Source organism: Pleurodeles waltl, chromosome 10 (genome assembly GCF_031143425.1).
Source record: "Pleurodeles waltl isolate 20211129_DDA chromosome 10, aPleWal1.hap1.20221129, whole genome shotgun sequence".
Classification (NCBI taxonomy): Eukaryota; Metazoa; Chordata; class Amphibia; order Caudata; family Salamandridae; genus Pleurodeles; species Pleurodeles waltl.
In genome coordinates, this window is record NC_090449.1 from 4,092,937 (window position 1) to 4,111,115 (window position 18,179).

At 47.1% G+C, this 18,179-nt stretch overlaps 1 protein-coding gene across 1 annotated transcript in view; it reads left to right on the forward strand.

The window, feature by feature from the left end:
- The window catches only part of CACNA1F (calcium voltage-gated channel subunit alpha1 F), a 1,139,147-nt gene that overhangs the window by 104,450 nt on the left and 1,016,518 nt on the right, over positions 1-18,179 (forward strand). Inside the window, exon 6 of the mRNA XM_069209307.1 lies at positions 13,621-13,763. Coding sequence (XP_069065408.1) covers positions 13,621-13,763 — 143 coding nt within the window. The remainder of the gene's footprint in view (positions 1-13,620; positions 13,764-18,179) is intronic.

Sequence of the window (18,179 nt, forward strand, 5' to 3'; positions counted from 1 at the left end):
TGGTACCTACGCATTTACTGGAACAAGAGGACGCAGATGATGAGGGACCTTTCGGGGTTGCTCATAGCCCATCAGAACTACATGTCAAGTGCCAGGATCTAGAGGAAGACACCCAGCATGATCTGCACTCTTACTACCTGCAGACACACCAGTATCCTTATCAGGTGCAGATGGTTTATTTGCCAGGATCACTCATAGCTGATCTACAACTCATGTTGGACGACTACAGAAGGCGGTTTCCACCAGCTGGCTTGGAAGTTCAGCAGCCTGTTGCGCCCTCTGTGCCTTCTACTCCGGTCCATCCAGGAATCCAACCATCCCATGTACGGCCACAGACACCGATTTCCATCCCTACGCAGGATTTGTCCTCTTCTGAGGATGATGATGATGATGACAGAGAAGAGGGAGAATTACTGGATGCAATAACAGAATGGGATGACTATCAAATTCCTACTCCGTCCTCGCCCTCTCCGGTTCCTGTAGATTCCCCTCCTGGTGACATCGGCGGTTTCCACAACCTGCTTGAAAGAGCTGCTAAAAGGTTTGAGTTACCCATGCCAACAAAGCAGATGGACTGCTTTTTGTATGATTTTAAGGAGCCATTTCAAAAGAGTGTTAAATCTATGCCAGTTGTGGACTATATCTAGAATGAGGGCATTAAAGTTATAAAGAACCTGGCCACGGTCACCCCGGTTCTACCTCGCCTTGACAAGAAGTATAAGGCGCCTGAAGACTCTCTGGCCTGCCTCACGGGCCATCCCAGACCCGACTCAGTTATTGCATAGGTGGCACAACGCAGATCTAGGAACCCCTCAGCACCGATCTCTGCTCCACCAGACAAGGAGGGTAGGAGGCTAGGTAATATAGGAAAACCCTTTTCATTAATGGCTTCGCTTATTATACGAGCTTCTAACTCTCTGGCTATCTTAGGCAGATACAATAGACAGATATGGGCTGACATTGCGCCCTATTTGGATCAACTGCCTGAAGATTCTAAATCAGAAGCCAAGAAAGTCTTGCAGGAAGGGGAGAGGTCTTCTGCAGAAATCATAGACTGCGCTATGGACATAGCCACCATGGCTTTCTGTCAGATGGCAGGTTCTGCTGTTTTCCGAAGGCAAGGTTGGCTTTGAGCGACTTCATTTAGACACGAGGTCCAAAACAATATCCTTGACCTCCCTTTTGATGATGAAGCCCTTTTCGGGAAGCACAGTGATGATGCGCTTCAGTCAGTCAAGACTGACACGGCCAGGTCCCTTGGCACCCTGCATTTTAAAAGACACTTTTGCATTTTCCAAGGAGCTAGAGGCTGTAGCTAATCATCATATAGACCAGGTTTTAAGCAGTGTAGATACCCCTCTGTCTCTGCGACATCCCATTCCTTTTGTCCTCAGTTCCAACAGAGAATGCCTCCACAGGCAGCTTATTCGAGAGCTCCCCAGAGAGGAAATGCCGGAAGACAACCAAAAGATACAGGCCGTAGACAATGACTTGCTATCGTCTCCGACTACGAACCTTCCCTTGCGCTCAAGACTAGGGGGAAGGATTTCCCTCTACTTCCACAATTGGCAGAAGATAACATCAGACCAATGGGTCCTAAATCTCATCCAGTTTGGCCATATCCTGGAGTTCTTGCACTACCCTCCTACGAAGCCTCCCCGTCCTCGAAAGGTAAAGCACTTGCATCTGCTCAAGCAGGAGGTCGAGTCCATGCTTCTCAAGGGAGCTATAGAAAGGGTTCCACATCAGGAGAGAGGAAAGGGTTACTACTCCCGATTCCTCTTAGTCCAAAAGAAGCAGAAAAGTTGGCGTCCAATTCTAGCCTTCAGGGATCTCAACACTTATCTAAAACAACAATCATTCCGTATGATCACCCTATCAGACATTCTGGGGGTCATTCTGACCCTGACGCCAAAAGACAGCCCGCCAGCCCAGGGAAAAACTCCCTTCCCACGAGGATGCCGGCTCGTAATCGAGCCGGCGGAGTGGGAAGGTGCGACGGGTGCTGTTGCACCCGTCGCGTATTTCACTGTTTGCCAAGCAGACAGTGAAATACTTGTAGGGGCCCTCTTATGGGGGCCCCTGCAGTGCCCATGCCATTAGCATGGGCACTGCAGGGGCCCCCAGGGGCCCCGCGACCCCCCCTATCGCCATCCGGTTCCCGGCGGGCGGACCGCCGGGAACTGGATGGCGGTAGGGGGGTCGGAATCCCCTCGGCGGCGCAGCTAGCTGCGCCGCCTTGGAGGATTCCAAAGGCGGCGGTACACTGGCGGGAGACCGCCAGTGTTGCCGGTCCGACCGCGGCTTTACCGCCGCGGTCAGAATGCCCTGCGGGGCACCGCCGGCCTGTCGGCGGTGCTCCCGCCGACCCTGGCCCCGGCGGTCTTAGACCGCCGGGGTCAGAATGACCCCCTCTGTCCCTTCTACATTCGGGGGATTTCATGGCCACCATCGATTTGCAGGATGTATATTTCCATATCACTATTCATCCCTCCCACAGAAGGTATCTCAGATTTGCAGTAGCCGGAGACCATTTCCAGTTGAAAGTCTTGCCCTTCGGCCTGAAATCGGCCCCCAGGATCTTCACCAAGTGCTTGGCTCCAGTGGCAGCTTTCTTCAGAAGACAGAACCATCAAGTCTTCCCGTATCTGGACGATTGGCTGGTCAAATCCAGATCTCAGGTGCAGAAGTCCACAAGAGCTTGTATTGAGCTGTTCACATGCCTGGGCCTAACGGTCAATCGCGAAAAGTCAGCATTCCAGCCCTTAAAGAGAAGAACTTTTCTAGGGGCAGTACTGGACACTTCCACCAACAATGCAGCCCCTACAGAGGACAGACGGAGAAAGTTCATCTCCCTCGCGAAGCGTTTACAAAAAAGAAAGTACGTTTCAGTTCACCTCATCTAGTCCCTGTTAGGGATGATGAACTCCTGCATTTCTCTGGTGCCTTTCTGTCGTCTAAGAATGAGACCCCTACAGGAGGAGTTAGATCTTTAATGGGCACAATCCATGGGGTCTTTCAACGCTATCAGCAGGATAACAAAGCCCATGATACCCTCTCTAGCTTGGTGGACTCAGGAGTCTCACTTAGCGAAGGGGCTTTTTTTTTCTTCCCCAGCAAGCACCTTGGGTGATAACTACAGATGCTTATCTCGAGGGATGGGGTGCTTTCCTCCAGCACCTACAAGTCAGAGACAAATGGAGGCCACATCAGAAAGTCTTTCACATCAATTTTGCGCTTTTCTCCCAAAAATAAGAGGTTCCTCAGTTCTCATCCGGACAGACAACATAACGACAATGCATTATATCAACAAGCAGGGAGGAACCAGGTCTCTGCTCTGATCGAGAGAATCTCAGCGCATTTGGGAATGGCCTATCAGCCACAAAGTAAACCTTCAAGCGGAACATGTCCCAGGCATACAGAACATCATTGCGGATTCCCTGTGCAGATCACGGTCGTCCAGCCACGAATGGGAATTGGACCAAGGAGTCTTAAATCAAGTCTTCGCCCGATGGGGGAAACCGAGCCTGGATCTCTTTGGCACCCCACCAGAATGCGAAATGCCATTTCTTCGCAAGTCTGGATCCACATTGGGGCTCTTGGGGGAATGCATTTTCCATGGCATGGCCAGGAATTTATGCCTACGCATTTCCTCCCATTCCCCTGATTCCAAGAGTTCTGGCGAAGATCAAGATCGAACGCTGCAAGCTCCTTCTGATTGCTCCGGCATGGCCTCGTCAGTTTTGGTATACGGAGCTCCTTCACCTCTCACAGAGCCGCAGCATCCCTCTACCAGTTATGCCCTCCCTGCTTACAATAAACAAGGGCCAAGTTCTCCACCCCTTTCCGGCTCCACTTCACTTGACAGCCTGGCTCCTGAACACCATGAGTTTGCACATCTAGATATACCTTCGGATTGCAGAGCCATTCTTGCCAGAGCTCTAGCTGAGAGTACCAACAAATGTTATCGTCTAAAGTGGAAGAGATTTTGCTCTTGGTGTGCTCAGGTTCAAGTGCATCCCTTTTCTTCATCACCGCAGCAGATACTACCTTATCTTCTGCTTCTGGCCAGATCGGGTTTGGCAATTTCTTCAATTAAGGTCCACCAGGCAGCGATTTCCCATTATAGGCGTACAGAGAACGGGCCTCCTCTGTCGTCAGTGAGAGTCATTAAACTGTTTAAGGGTCTGTTCCAGTCCTTACCTCCTGTACGGCCTCCACCTCCTTCATGGCACCTTAACTTGGTCTTGTCTCAATTAATGAAACCACAGTATGAGCCAATCCACAAGGCGGCCATAAAGTTCCTATCCTGGAAAGTCTCTCTTCTCCAGTATTGGGGTATCTTTCATAGATTCACATGCTTGAATCATTCCCTGTCGTCGAAGTGGGAGTCCCGCGGTACATAGAAAGCAGTAAAAAAGAAATTGTAATTTTTTATTTTTGTAGTCAATGGCAAAAATACAACCACTTTCCTAGCTTATCAGCCTTATTAGGAAAGGCCCAAAGTTCAGCCAATCAGGCGAGACCACCCCTTTAGAACAGAGGCTCAGTCTCTCAGATTTTCTACCGCACGTCGTGTATAAGGGAGTCTCCCTGAGCTCTGCTCAGTTTATTTTCTCTTCAGGAGATATATTCAGCTTTCACTCTTAGCTTGGCTGTAGTTCTTTCTTCATCATGTCTACAGCTAGAAAAGGATTATTTAGACCTTGTGGTACCTGTGGGAAATTAAGACTTTCATTGTGAAGACCCGCACAAGGACTGTATCTACTGTCTCCATCCTGAACATAAATTCAAGGATTGTAAGATCTGCAGAACATTTCCTAGTAAGACTCTCAGAGACAGAGAAGCCAGGCTCCTGCTTTGGCTACAAAAGCGGAAGTCCAGAGAGACTTTGTCTGAGGAGGAGGACAGTGATGCTTCGGTGGCCTCAAAGAAAGGAAGAGGTCTGTGGAGAGCTCCTCCCCCAAAACCAGTAAGTCAGCCAAAAAGCTGCATGTGTTTAAGGACAGAGCTGAAGAACATCCATCAACTTCCAGGTAACATAGTGGTAAGGTTTGTTCTGAGCCATCTACTCCAGCTACCACATCAAAGAAGTTCAAGAAATCATCAAGTTTCCTACCACCGTCGACATCCAAGATTTCCACACCGTCGACGACCGCATCGTCGACGACAGGCTTTGCTTCATCGACGACTATAGCGACAGCCACATTTACAGCTTCGTCGTCGCCAATGATTATGACTTCTTCCCCGTTGTCAACGTCTACCATAATGTCGGTGAGTTTAAAATACGGTCCCTCATCTGCTCAGATCATCAAAATTTCTAAGAGACTGTCGACAGGGAAGGAGATGAGGGCTCTATCGTCGATGCACACAACGTCGACATCAGCGAGTAAGATGCAAAGCTCTTCGTCGGTGATTCCACTGACGGCCGCAGCGACGACAGCGTGAACACATATGCCGTCAACGGCATCGCCTATGACACCAGCTCCGTTGACGACAGCTCCATCAACGACATCACCATTGACCACAGCTTCGTCGACGCCCGCACCGTCGACGACAACACCATCGACAACCGCACTGTCGACAGCCCATCAACGGCTCAATTTTCTGAGTCTTCAACCAAACAATATGGAGGATCTCCTTTCTTGCCTCAAAGGATTCTGCCAATAAGGATTAAATCTACTCACCTGTTGCCTTCTCATACATCACCTAGTAAGGTGTCGCCAGCACCTCCACAACATCTGTTTGCTGATGATGAGGAAGAGAACGATATATATTCAGATGACGGCCTTTTCCCGGTGGCGAGTAGTCCTTCAGAGCTGCGCATTAAATGTCAGGAGGAAGATGATGAAGAGGAAAATGATCAACTCTATTTACAACAACAGGCGCAGAGTCCCACAGAACCTCATGAGTTGCAACAGGAACAAACTATCCAGATGCCTGTTTCCTTGATTGCCAACCTTCAGCAGATGATGCAAGATTATTACACTAGATTTCCTCCACCTGGCTCCACTACTCCGGTCCAGCCTCCACCCACACCGCTGACCACTCCCATTCAGCCATCGGATTTCAGGGGACCTATCCCAGTCCCATCATTTGTCCAGGATATTGATCTACCTTTGTCAGATGATGAACAGGAGGAAGGTGAGATACAGGACCCTGGCTCGCTAATTTAGGAATGGGATGACTATCAGATTCAGACGCCATCCCCTACTACACCACCGCCGGTCGACTCTCCACCGCAAGACGTTGTGACGTTGGTGGTTTCCACAGTGTAATGGAGAGAGTAGCAAAAAGATTTCAACTGCCCATAACATCCAAGCAATCAGACTGTTTCCCCTATGATTTCAAGGAAGACACTAGAAAGTCGGTAAGAGCAATACCTATTGTTGACTTTATTTGGGAAGAATGGCTTAAGGTCATGCAGACTCCGTCTTCAATACCAGCGGTGCTACCAAGTCTCGAAAAGAAGTACAATGCACCAGATAATTCACCAGCTTGCTTGGTTACTCACCCTAAGGCGGACTCCGTGATATCCCAGGCAGCTCAGCAAAGGTCCAGGAATCCGTCTTCTCCTTTAACTGCGCCCCCGGATAGGGAAGGGCAACGGATATATTCAATTGGCAAGAAATTCTCGACTATGGTGGCCACCACGGTCAGAGCAGCGAATTCCCTGGCAATCCTGGGAAGATACGACCATCAAATGTGGTCGGACATATCACAGTTTATAGACATGCTGCCTGAGGATAGTAGAGCAGAGGCGCGTAAGATTTTACAGGAGGGTGAGAAGATCTTGGCTGAGATGATAGATTGTGCCATCGATGTCTCGTCTACGGGTTTCCGCCAGTTAGCTGGGGCGGCTGTACTCAGACGTCAGGGGTGGCTGAAGGCCACATCATTTCACCCAGAGGTGCAGTTAAAGATCTTAGACATGCCCTGTGATGGTGAGCTGTTATTCGGTAAACATATGTTGATGCTTTGCAATCCATTAAAACAGACACCGAAACAGCCAGATCCCTGGGTACTTTACAGTTCAGAAGACAGCCCTTTCGAGGAGCTAGAGGAAGTGGGCTCTATTCTTACGGAGGTGGCTCACACCAGTACCGCCAATATTCATCCTACCAAGGCCAATTTCGCTCCACCATTGGTCAACAGCAGCCACATACCTATCGGCAACCACTATCTACACACTTCCGGCAAACCTCAAGAGGAAAATCTGCTTACAAGGCCAAAGAAACAGCAAGAAAACACTGACCTTCATCAATTGCCTGCACCCAACCCCTATTCCAACACTCTGATAGGGGGCAGAATTTTCGATTTCCTTCACCAGTGGCCCCAGATTACATCAGACAAATGGGCCCTCGATATTGTCAGCAACGGACACACATTAGAATTCAATCAGCCTCCCCTCATGTACCACCAAGGGGACCCCCACCTACCCATCTAAAGGAACTCCTAGTGCAGATTGCCATCTTATTGGACAAGGGAGCAATAGAGATCGTGCCAAGGAATAAGAGGGGAGCAGGTTTCTTCTCTCGCTTCTTCCTTATACAGAAAAAGACAGGAGACTGGAGACTTATTTTAGACCTTCGTTCTCTGAACATATTCCTCAAGAAGCAATCATTTTGCATGATCTCCCTTTAAGATGTCCTACGCTTACCCAACCAAGGAGATTTCATGGAGTCCTTGGACCTCCAGGACATGTATTTCCACATCCCCATTCATCCCAGTCACAGGAGATTCTTATGGTTCAAGGTTGCAGGCACCCATTATCAGTTCAGAGTGTTACCTTTTGGCCTCAGATCGGCCCCAAGAGTTTTCACCAAAGTCTTGGCACCAGTTGCAGCCTACCTCAGGCTGCGAGGGATTCAGGTGTTTCCGTACTAAGACGACTGGCTAATAAAAGCGAGAACGGCTCTAAAAGCGGCCAGGGACACAAGAACATGCTTATCTCTCTTCAAGACTTTAGTTTTAACAGTCAATTATCCAAAGTCTCACCTAGACCCTTTGCAGAGCATCACCTTTCTAGGAGATGTCTTGGACACGGAGCAAGTGAGAGCTTTTCCTTCGCATGTCAGACAGAAAAGACTTTAAGATCTAGTGACACGTCTCAGCAGAAGAAAGTCCGCTTCTGTTCGGACTTACAAGTCTTTTCTGGGAATGCTTTCTTCATGCATTCCATTGATAGCAAACTGTCATCTCCACATGAGGGCACTTCAGCAACAATTGGACATTCAATGGAGGCAAATAGAAGGATCTTTCAACGATGTAGTTCAAATAACACCACCAGGAGGCAAGCCCTAAAGTGGTGGAAGGACACCCCTCCCATCTCGGAGGGTCTCTCCTTCCTGAAAGACAAACCAGTGCACATTATAACAAGGGATGCGTCCTTGGAGGGATGGGGCGCACATTTGCAGGACCTATCAGTGAGAGGAAGATGGTCTACACAGGAATCAGCTCTCCACGTAAACAGATTGGAATTAAAAGCAGTTTCCTTGGCGCTCAAAGCCTTCCTCACCAAGATCAAAGGTTCCTCAGTGTTGATCAAGACCGACAACACCACAGTCATGCATTACCTCAACAAGCAGGGGGGTACAAGATCACAGGCGCTGTCTCTGCAAGCACAGGAACTATGGCATTGGGTGCTTCGGAATCAGATATCTATCAGAGCGGAACATCTTACGGGCATTTCCAATACTTGGGCGGATGCCTTAAGCAGAACTCGAACCACCTGTCACGAATGGGAACTCAATCAGACAATTCTCGACTGTCTCTTTCGTCGTTGGGGCAAACCCAGTCTGGATCTGTTTGCGACAAGAGAGAACAAAAAATGCCAACACTTCGCAAGCTGGCAACCGCAGAGAGGGTCAAAGGGGAATGCGTTTTTGATCAAATGGTCAGGGATTTATGCCTATGCTTTTCCCCCACTCCCGCTCATTCCGAGACTTCTGCAGAAAATGAAGAGGGAACCATGCCGGCTTCTATTGATCGCTCCCAAATGGCCGTGCCAGTTTTGGTTCACGGAGCTTCTACTACTCTCGGAACAGCCTCACATGCGGCTGAGACCAACACCAGATTTTGCTAACGATGAATCAGGGTCAGGTCCATTATCCCAAACGGACTTCTCTCCGATTATCAGCCTGGCTCCTGAATTCTTTGAGTTTGACGGCTTAGATGTCCCTGCAGACTGTCGAGAAGTGCTTGCCTGTGCCAGAGCCCAGTCTACAAATAAGACGTACAAACTAAAGTGGAAAAGGTTCTGCATATGGTGCAAAACTTCTAATGTTCATCCTCTGAAGTCTTCTCCAGAACAGATCCTTCCATACCTGTTACACTTAGGGAACTCAGGTCTCTCTCATTCGTCTCTCAAGGTCTACCTAGCAGCCCTATCTCGTTTCCGCCGGACGTCAGTACTACCATCTTTATTGTCATCCAGAATAATAAAACTATTTCTAAAAGGCTGGTTCAGGATGTTTCCTCCGATTCAGCGTCCTCCACCTTCCTGGCATTTGAATATTGTATGTCCCAATTGATGAAGCATCCATTTGAGCCTATTCACAAAGCAGACCTGAAATACATCTCTCGGAAACCGGCTCTCCTTCTGGCCTTCACTTCCGCGAAGAGGGTTAGCGACATCCAAGCATTCACAATCTCACCACCCTTCCTGCAATTTAAATCAGATATGGTAATTCTGAGAACTAACTCAAAATTCATTCCCAAGGTTCCTTCGAACTTTCATTTGAATGAACCAGTGATTTTGAAGACATTTTTTCTGGATCCTCGAACTCCAGCAGAGCGAGCATTACATTTCCTAGACATTAAACGATGTCTGAAATTCTACACACAAAGGACTAGCAGCTTTCATAAAGCTGAACAGCTGTTTATTAGCTATGGCCAAGTCACTAGCGGCAATGCTCTTTCCAAACAAACCATAGCACGCTGGATCTCTTCTGCCATACAATTCTGCCACCAGCTAGCGGGAAGACCGCTATCATCCAATGTCAAGGCACATTCCACTAGAGCTATTTGCAGGAGTGCCACTGAAGCAGATATGCAGAGCGTCGACGCCGACGCGTGCCCACACCTTTACTGAACACTAATGCCTGGATGCTACTGACAGGATGGATGCCGCAGTAGGACAAGCAGTGTTACGCAATTTATTTGCATAAGGTGAGACAATAATCTTCTTTACCCACCATCCTCGAATGTTATTTCCACACTGATATTTATCTTATATATATATATATATATATATATATATATATATATATATATATATATATATATAAAAAAACAACTGAAATAATGTCGAAAGCCCAAGTTCAGAGTCATCTTAGGCATTTAATCAAATAAGGCCTGCACAGAAGAAATCCTTCTGTGCAGGCCTTATTTGAATAAATGCCTAAGATGACTCTGAACTTGGGCTTCGACATTATTTCAGTTGTTTGTATTTAATAGGCAGGATGCTCCGTCCCTGCCATTCGAAGCCACCCTGCAGGGCTGGGGGCCCCCGACGATGGAGATGCTGTTGTTGATAATATATATATAATATATAAAGTAGATGTACGTGTATGTATTTAGATATTGTTAAGGATATCTAACTACCTATATAACTTAATATATAAAGAAATGTAAAGAAAAATATTTTCTGATAAATGCAGAACTCAGACATCTTCTTGTACTGCTGACTATTTTGATTCAAACATGTGAATCTATGAAAGATACCCCAATACTGGAGAAGAAAATAAGTTACTTACCTGTAACTGTGGTTCTCCAGTATTGGTATCTTTCATTGATTCACATGCGACCCACCCTCCTCCCCATGGGGGCTCACCTCTGTTTGTCTCTTGAAGTCACTAGTGCGGGAAAAATATGAGAGACTGAGCCTCTGTGCTGAGGGTTCTAAAGGGGTGGTCTCGCCTGATTGGCTGAACTTTGGGCCTTTCCTAATGAGGCTGATAAGCTATGAAAGTGGATGTATTTTTGCCATTGACTAAAAAAAAAAAAAAAAAATTTTTTTTATTTTTTACTGCTTTCGGTGTACCGTGGGACTCCCACTTCGACGACGGGGAATGATTCAAGCATGTGAATCTATGAAAGATACCAATACTGGATAACCACAGTTACAGGAAAGTAACTTATTTCTTCTTCTCGCTCTCACCTCAGCTAGAAGAGTAAGCGAAATACAGGCATTCACTATCCAGGTTCCTTTCTTACAGTTCAAAAGGGATAGAGTAATTTTTCGAACAAATCCAAAATTCATACCTAAGGTCCCGTCCGATTTTCATATAAATCAACCGGTGATACTGAAAGATACTTTCCTAATCCATCAACGCCAGCAGAGCAGGCTCTACAGGAAGGATTCATGCATGTGAATCTATGAAAGATTCCAATACTGGAGAACCACAGTCACAGGTATGTAACTCATTTTCTTTAGGCTTAAATAAGCCTCTTCAAGGGAGCTGCACAGCCGGTGTCTTGCAAGTGTACATGAGCATAGAGTGCTGCAGTGTCCTCACTTTGGAGCAGATGCTTAGCTTTGCCATGGCGCCAGGTGAGGAAGCTGTCAACTAAAATGTAATTCCCTGCTGAGACAGGGGGCACTCCCTTTCTGTCAGGCCAAATGACAAGCAGTTGGTCCGATGAACTTACATCTTGTCCATGTAAAATCAAATACCTTTGTGTACATCTAGGAATGCAATGATTTTTCTGCTGACGTTGGAATTGAGAGGCATGAATTTAGGTTTGGTCCATAAGATGGTTCTCAATGAATTCTCAAATGTAAAGCTGTAGTAGTGATTTTCCAGGTACTCAGCGGCAGCAGGCCAACTCTTAAGGATCAAAGTATTGGATGCATAGTTTGTAGCAAGCAGTTAAGGATACTGAGCTGCTGTTTATGGAACGGCATGGTGCATGCAGAAGCAGAACTGTTGGAGTGAGGGCACTTGTGTCGGTCTAAGTTGTAGATTTGTGTTTTGTGTTCACACCAGGCAATGCACATGTGTGAGTTCCGCTCCCCTCTGACTTGTTTCTGCCACGTTTCATATAATGGCAGTGAAAGCTGTCCTTCGGCAGAGCTCTGGGAACAGGCAGCTTTTTCTGTGGTGCAAGCCATGCTTCTTTGGCTACCGGACTTCTGCTGAACATTACTACAAAGAAGAAGCCTAAAACTACAAAACAGACCTTTTCTACATCTGCTCCTAAATTCTGGCACTCACTGCCAGAATCTAGCAGATTCTCCACCAAGTTTTTATCGCTCCAACAAGCATTAAAATATTTTTATTGAAGTCAATCCTGCATCAGCAATAACTGGTCACCTCCTCTTCCACACTCAGGGCCTTATTACAATTTCGGAGGACGGAAAAGCCCGTCCGCAGAAATCCTGACTGGGAGGTTGCCTCCATTGTGGCTGCCTCCCCACTGGGCCCATTACGAGTTTCCCGCTGGGTCAGTGGGCTGAAACCTCAGTTTCCGCCTGCGGGCCCAGCAGGAAACAGCTTACAGCATTGTCTTTGGCTCATAATCGAGCTGGCAGCAATGCTGTAGAGCGCAATGTGTTCCACCACCTTCGCAATGTTTGCTGTCTGCAAAGCAGAAAGCGAACAATTCAACGATGCTGGCCAGGAGGGGCCCTGCACTGCCCTTGCGAAGTGCAGGGGCCCCCTTGAGGCCCCCTACACCTGTTCTACACCAGCCTTTTCGTGGTGGTGGTACCGCAAAGAAATCGCTGGAGGAGAACAAAGTCGTAATCCCTGGTGGATTAGGCCCACCAAGACTGCTGGGACAACTAATCCTGGCAGTGCTGGTGGTCCGACCACCACGCAACCGCTGCGGTCATGATGTGGCGCCTGGACCGCCACATTAAAGGAGGTCCGACTTCCACTGCGAACCTGTCGGACATGAGACCACCTGGTTTGTAATCAGACTCTAAGTGATCAGATTAATCCATTTATGGATCTTTTGCTGATGTATCTCATTCTGCTGAATGTAAGAAAAAAGGACTGTGATGTGTGTTGGCCTGGTGTATGCTATTTAAAGCTAATCATCATGCACCTGCATAATTATTTCTCCCACTTCATGTGCCATGAAGCCTATTGTGTGGTGTTTCAGTACCTTTGTGACAGAGCTAGCTTCAGTGTAAGGATTCTATGTGTTCCTTTTCACTTTCTAGCAGCTGATATTCTGTTTTGCAGGGCACCTACACAAAATGTATTTTGACCATTTGGCTTTTTATTGTTATTGGAAATTTTTAGAAATCCATTGATTCTCAGTAAATGAGGATATGCACTTTTTGACAAAGTATCAACCTTAACTTGATAGCTAGGCTGAATAAATTGATTATTGTTCTCAAGTTGCTTTCATTCATATTTCCAGTTTCTTTGGATGTTTCTCTTGTGTCTTCTGCTGTTTTCTGATTTTCCTCTCTGCCCTCCTTTGTTTGTTCTACCTGGTAGTTGCTCTCAGTTTAAGGTTCTCTACATGTTTCTCTTGGTGTGTCCCAAATCTTCAGCTGTTTCTTTCTGCTTTTCTAGTAGTTTCCATTTTTGGATGTCCTCCCTAGTTCTTAGGTAATATTTTCTGTGTTTGTGGTTGCTCACTTATTTCTTTCCATCTTTTCAGGCTCTTCAGTGTGATCCTTGAGCAATTTTCTCACAAGCAAGGTGACGCACATCACATGAGTGGGAAACCAGGTGGCTTTGATGTGAAGGCACTGCGGGCTTTCCGTGTCCTAAGACCCCTGAGGCTTGTGTCTGGAGTGCCGAGTAAGTTATATCCTATAACATTATTTAGCTTAGTTGTATTTTGCATCCAGGATTATCTGCTGCCATTCAGCCACTCTAAAAACTGATTCAGTGGAAGCTGCTTCAACGGTTATATGTTTGGCTGATTTTGTGTAAATTTGTCACAGTTGGATTTTGGTAGTTCTAGATTAAAATTTGTCTTTTTTTAAAGAAATGTGATAAATGTTGGGAGGTTATGTGGGTGCAAGGTAGTGGTAATGCTGGAGCAGCATTAGTTGCATGTCAGGAAAGACTGACCTATGACTGACTTTACTCCAGTTCCACTCACTTCACCAGGGCATTGATCTGTTGGGAAGCTTCCTGATTTTCCCACAGCACAGCACAGGGCTCCTTTATCCATTGTCTGCCTCGGATCTCCAGCCTTATTGACTGTAGAAGTCTGAATACCACATGTTTATCTTCAAAATGTATGTCACCCACAGATGCATGAATAACTTGATGGTATAAAGTCAGTGACAGGCAGAACAAAGTACAACACACATTAAACTGATCTGGACCTATGCTGGCAAAAGGAATATTTTTAAGGCTTTCTTTAGCAGTAGATGATTACAATTTGCCTAATGGAGCATCAGAGTTTGTTCCTAAACATATGTATAGAGATGCCCAACACATAAGCCACCTGCAAGAAAGAAGTCAAAGTCCTGTTCTTCCAAAGACTCCTTAGGATATAATAACACATCCATCAACAGAAAATCTTGTGGAAATCGAAAGAATAACACCTGCCTCAGTGATGGACTTAAATCATGGACACCGACCACAATCTTGTTTAACCGGATGAGGGTAACAACCCCTTGTATATATCTTTACCCATCCTCAACCACCCCTAACTGCTTGACATGTTTAATAGAACCTCTGCTTCTGAGAACTACCCTGCCCCTATTCATCCTGTAACTCCCTTCACTTTCAAAGAGAGAAGATGTTGCCTTGTTCTTGTAATCCTCCTTTTTGTATTTCAATCTTTGACTTCTAAATAATTCTGATACCTTAGATAGGAATATGAAACCCACTGTGAAATAGTCTTACATTTGGTCCACTGCAGTTCGTTCCCTCCTATCTGACCATATCTACTGGATTTGCCTGTCTTTCTTTTAGTCCTGAGGGTACTAAGTGATCCTAAATCTTGGAGGTATTGTACCAGTGATTAATGTAAGGTTGATGATGATCCGAGTACCCTGACGACAGTGAAACATTTCGCCAGAACTTTAAAGAAGGAATCTCAAAAGAGAGAAACTCTTTAAAGGGGTAGAGATCTCCTAATGTCTTGCAACCTTCTTCTCTCCAGACTGATGCATCCATCGCGGTTGTCAGCACTGAAAAGGCTGGCAAGTCTCAGAAACTAAACTCTCTGGCGAACGGGGCTCTCCCCAGTATCACCTTAACTGTTCTCTCCCATAATGTTGCTGTGGGTGTGACTAGGTATGGGACCCTTTCCATAGTGAGGAAAAGAATGCAAAGAATGTTTGGCTGTGAGTGTAGTCCAGATGGATTGCTATGTGCCGGCCTTCATATTGTGGAGTATTTCGTTCTCTTGCCACTTTAAGAATTGCATGTCTAGCTCTATATTTCAACAGCCATGTTATGAGAGGCTGTGGTGGCGTGTCTGGAGGGGGCTTTGGGGCCAAGGCCCTGTGGGCTTTTTTCTATCAAGAAGCATTGTGATAACCCCTCCGCTTTGAGCTCATCACGTATCCATCTTTCTTACAATCGTTCCACCTCCTGCCCTTCTGTGCCTTCGGGGAAACTCAGGAGTCTGATATTATTCCTCCTTGAGCTACCCTCTGCATCCTCTGCTTGTTCTTTGAGGGCAGAGGTGAGAGTGGTCATACATGACATCTGTTGTTTGAGCTGCCTGACTTCCGACTGCAAGGTGGTTATGTTACTCTGTGCCTCGGAGACTTTATCTGCCACTTTTCTGAGGTCTGCTCTTAGGAGATTAACCTCTACTGATACCCCAGTGATCTGCTCCTCCAGCACCGTCCACGATCCCTGTATGGCTTCTAGTATCGCTGCTCTAGAGGGTTCCTGTGGTGCTTCAAGGGCCTAGTCCAGGGACTCCCGTGCGTGCCCAGTGAGCCGCGGCGTTGCCTGGCACAGGCTTGTGTATTGGGTTATGGTATTTCTGTTCACTTGGCGCTGCGATCGGTCTCTTCCCTTGTTGTAGGCCCCGTGTGCGCTATTGATGAGAAAGTTCAGGGCCCTCATAACAAAGGCTCACTATATATATATATTCCCAAACTTCTGCAGTAGTGCACAGCTGTTAGCCCAACAATATTAGTTCTGGGGCCCCAAGTACTAACCCCCAGGAGCTCCTGTCCTGGCTCTGTTTCTGTCCTTCCACTGGCTCTCTAGTGGCTAGAGTGGCTAGGATAAATAGTCTCCCTCTGCCTCCGTCTCTATTTGTTGTTCTCTTCACGGCACGCTCCCATCACGAGTACCAAATTGTTGTTTCAGCATCTAATGCCGGAGGCTTGCATAATGTTGCCATAGTCAATAATGTTGCACCAATTGTAAGCCTCCCAGGCAGAAGTCCTCCCTCTTTTGCTGCTATGGAGAGTTCGTCACTCCACTCACACTGTACTTGGTCCAGGAGCCTCTGATGGTTACGTGGAACCACTGCTGAGGCATCTAGGTGGGCAGGCTGCCCTCATCAGACCAACTGGTTACACCTGGTTCCATGCCGCTCGCCCGTGGGGCTCTTTTCTGCAGTGCTCCCCAGGCTCAGCGCAGCCAAACCGGAACTCCAAGAGGAGCGAGGCCACCCTCAGTCATGACCCTCCACTCAGTCCTTAAGGTGGCGAGGCGCGCACGGAGGGCCCTGCAGCAGCAGGGACAGGATCCAGCCGGCTCCACCCTGCAGAGCACCCCAACAGCTCCGCCGTGTTTCCAGGCCTCCTCTGGCCCACTCCAGCAGCCCACAGTGCCCTGACCCCACCTCCAACAACAATGTGGCGGGCAATGCCCGCGGCCGAACCGCAGGCCGCACGCCCCATGTGGCTGAACAGGAACACTAGGCGGGCGCCATCACTCCGAGGCCGCCTCCAGCTGCTGCAAGGACCCTCCACTCAGTCCTAAAGGCGCACCAGGCACGCAAGGAGCGCCCCACCACACCAGGGCCAAGATCCACCTGGTCTCCGTCCAGCCATGCACCACCACGGCTCCCGCAGTCCAAGACCTCAGCCGCCCACCCCAGTCCATCCCGCCAGGCCACGGTCATCCTTTCTCCTCCCCTGTCTGATCCAGCAGAGATATAGGACAGCGAGGGTTCTCCGCTGGGCTGAGCATCAAAGCTTCATTGGAGAGGCTATATTTAAGTGCCTTTGTCACCCTTGGGTGCAGGATTATTCAGGACTTGGGAAGGTGGGCAGAGGAGTTCTCCAAGAGCGCATCCTGTTGGCCATGTTGTTGGCCACGCCCCACCCCGTGATTTTTTTTTTAAGGGATACGGTTTATAGTTGAAAAGGTTGGGGAGTATTTTAACATTTGTTTTTCCAAAATATATGTGGCAATACGCTATTTTCGCTATGTCTTTGTTAACATATTTCAATTAGTGCTTTTAAAATTTTTAATGTCTGTTGTAAAAAAAAAAATGTAGAAGTATTTTATATTTCATATTTAGTTTTTCTATGTGAAATGTTCTTTTCATAATATTGTTTTTTAATTTTTAAAGTTTAAAGTTTGAAGTTGTTTTTTTCAATTGATACATTTAAATGTAAAATTAGAATTGTTTTTGCTTTTACTTACTTTTAGGGAAATGTTATATTTTAAAAACATTTTTGGAAAAGTTCGCTTTTAGGTAATTTTTCAACATTTTTAATATTAAGACTTCAATTTATAGGAATATTTAGAAATAATGTATTTTACTTTTTTAATACATTTTAAAATTATCTGAAAAAAATAAATCTTTTTGCTGCATTTTTCATTAAATGCACACTGTTTTTAAAATATGGTTTTATTTGAGTAGAAATAGAAACTATGGGGGTCATTACGACCTTGGCGATCTTTTCAAAAGACCGCCGAGGCCGCAGGAGACAGAATACCGCCATTGCCGGCGGTATTTCTGCCTCCCTATTATGACATTTCCGCTGGGCCAGCGGACGGTAACAGTGTTACAGTCCGCTGGCCCAGGGGAAATGTCACATCAACATTGCAGCCGGCTTGTAATAGAGCCGGCGGCAATGCTGATGTGCAGCGGGTGCAGTAGCACCCGTCGCGCATTTCACTGCCCGAAATTCGGGCAGTGAAATGCGCGACGGGGCTACGCCTGGGGGCCCCTGCCAAGCCCATGCCAAGTGCATGGGCAGTGCAGGGGCCCACAGGGGCACCCCAAGTCCCCTTACCGCCGGCCTTTCCATGGCGGTGTGTACTGCCATAGACAGG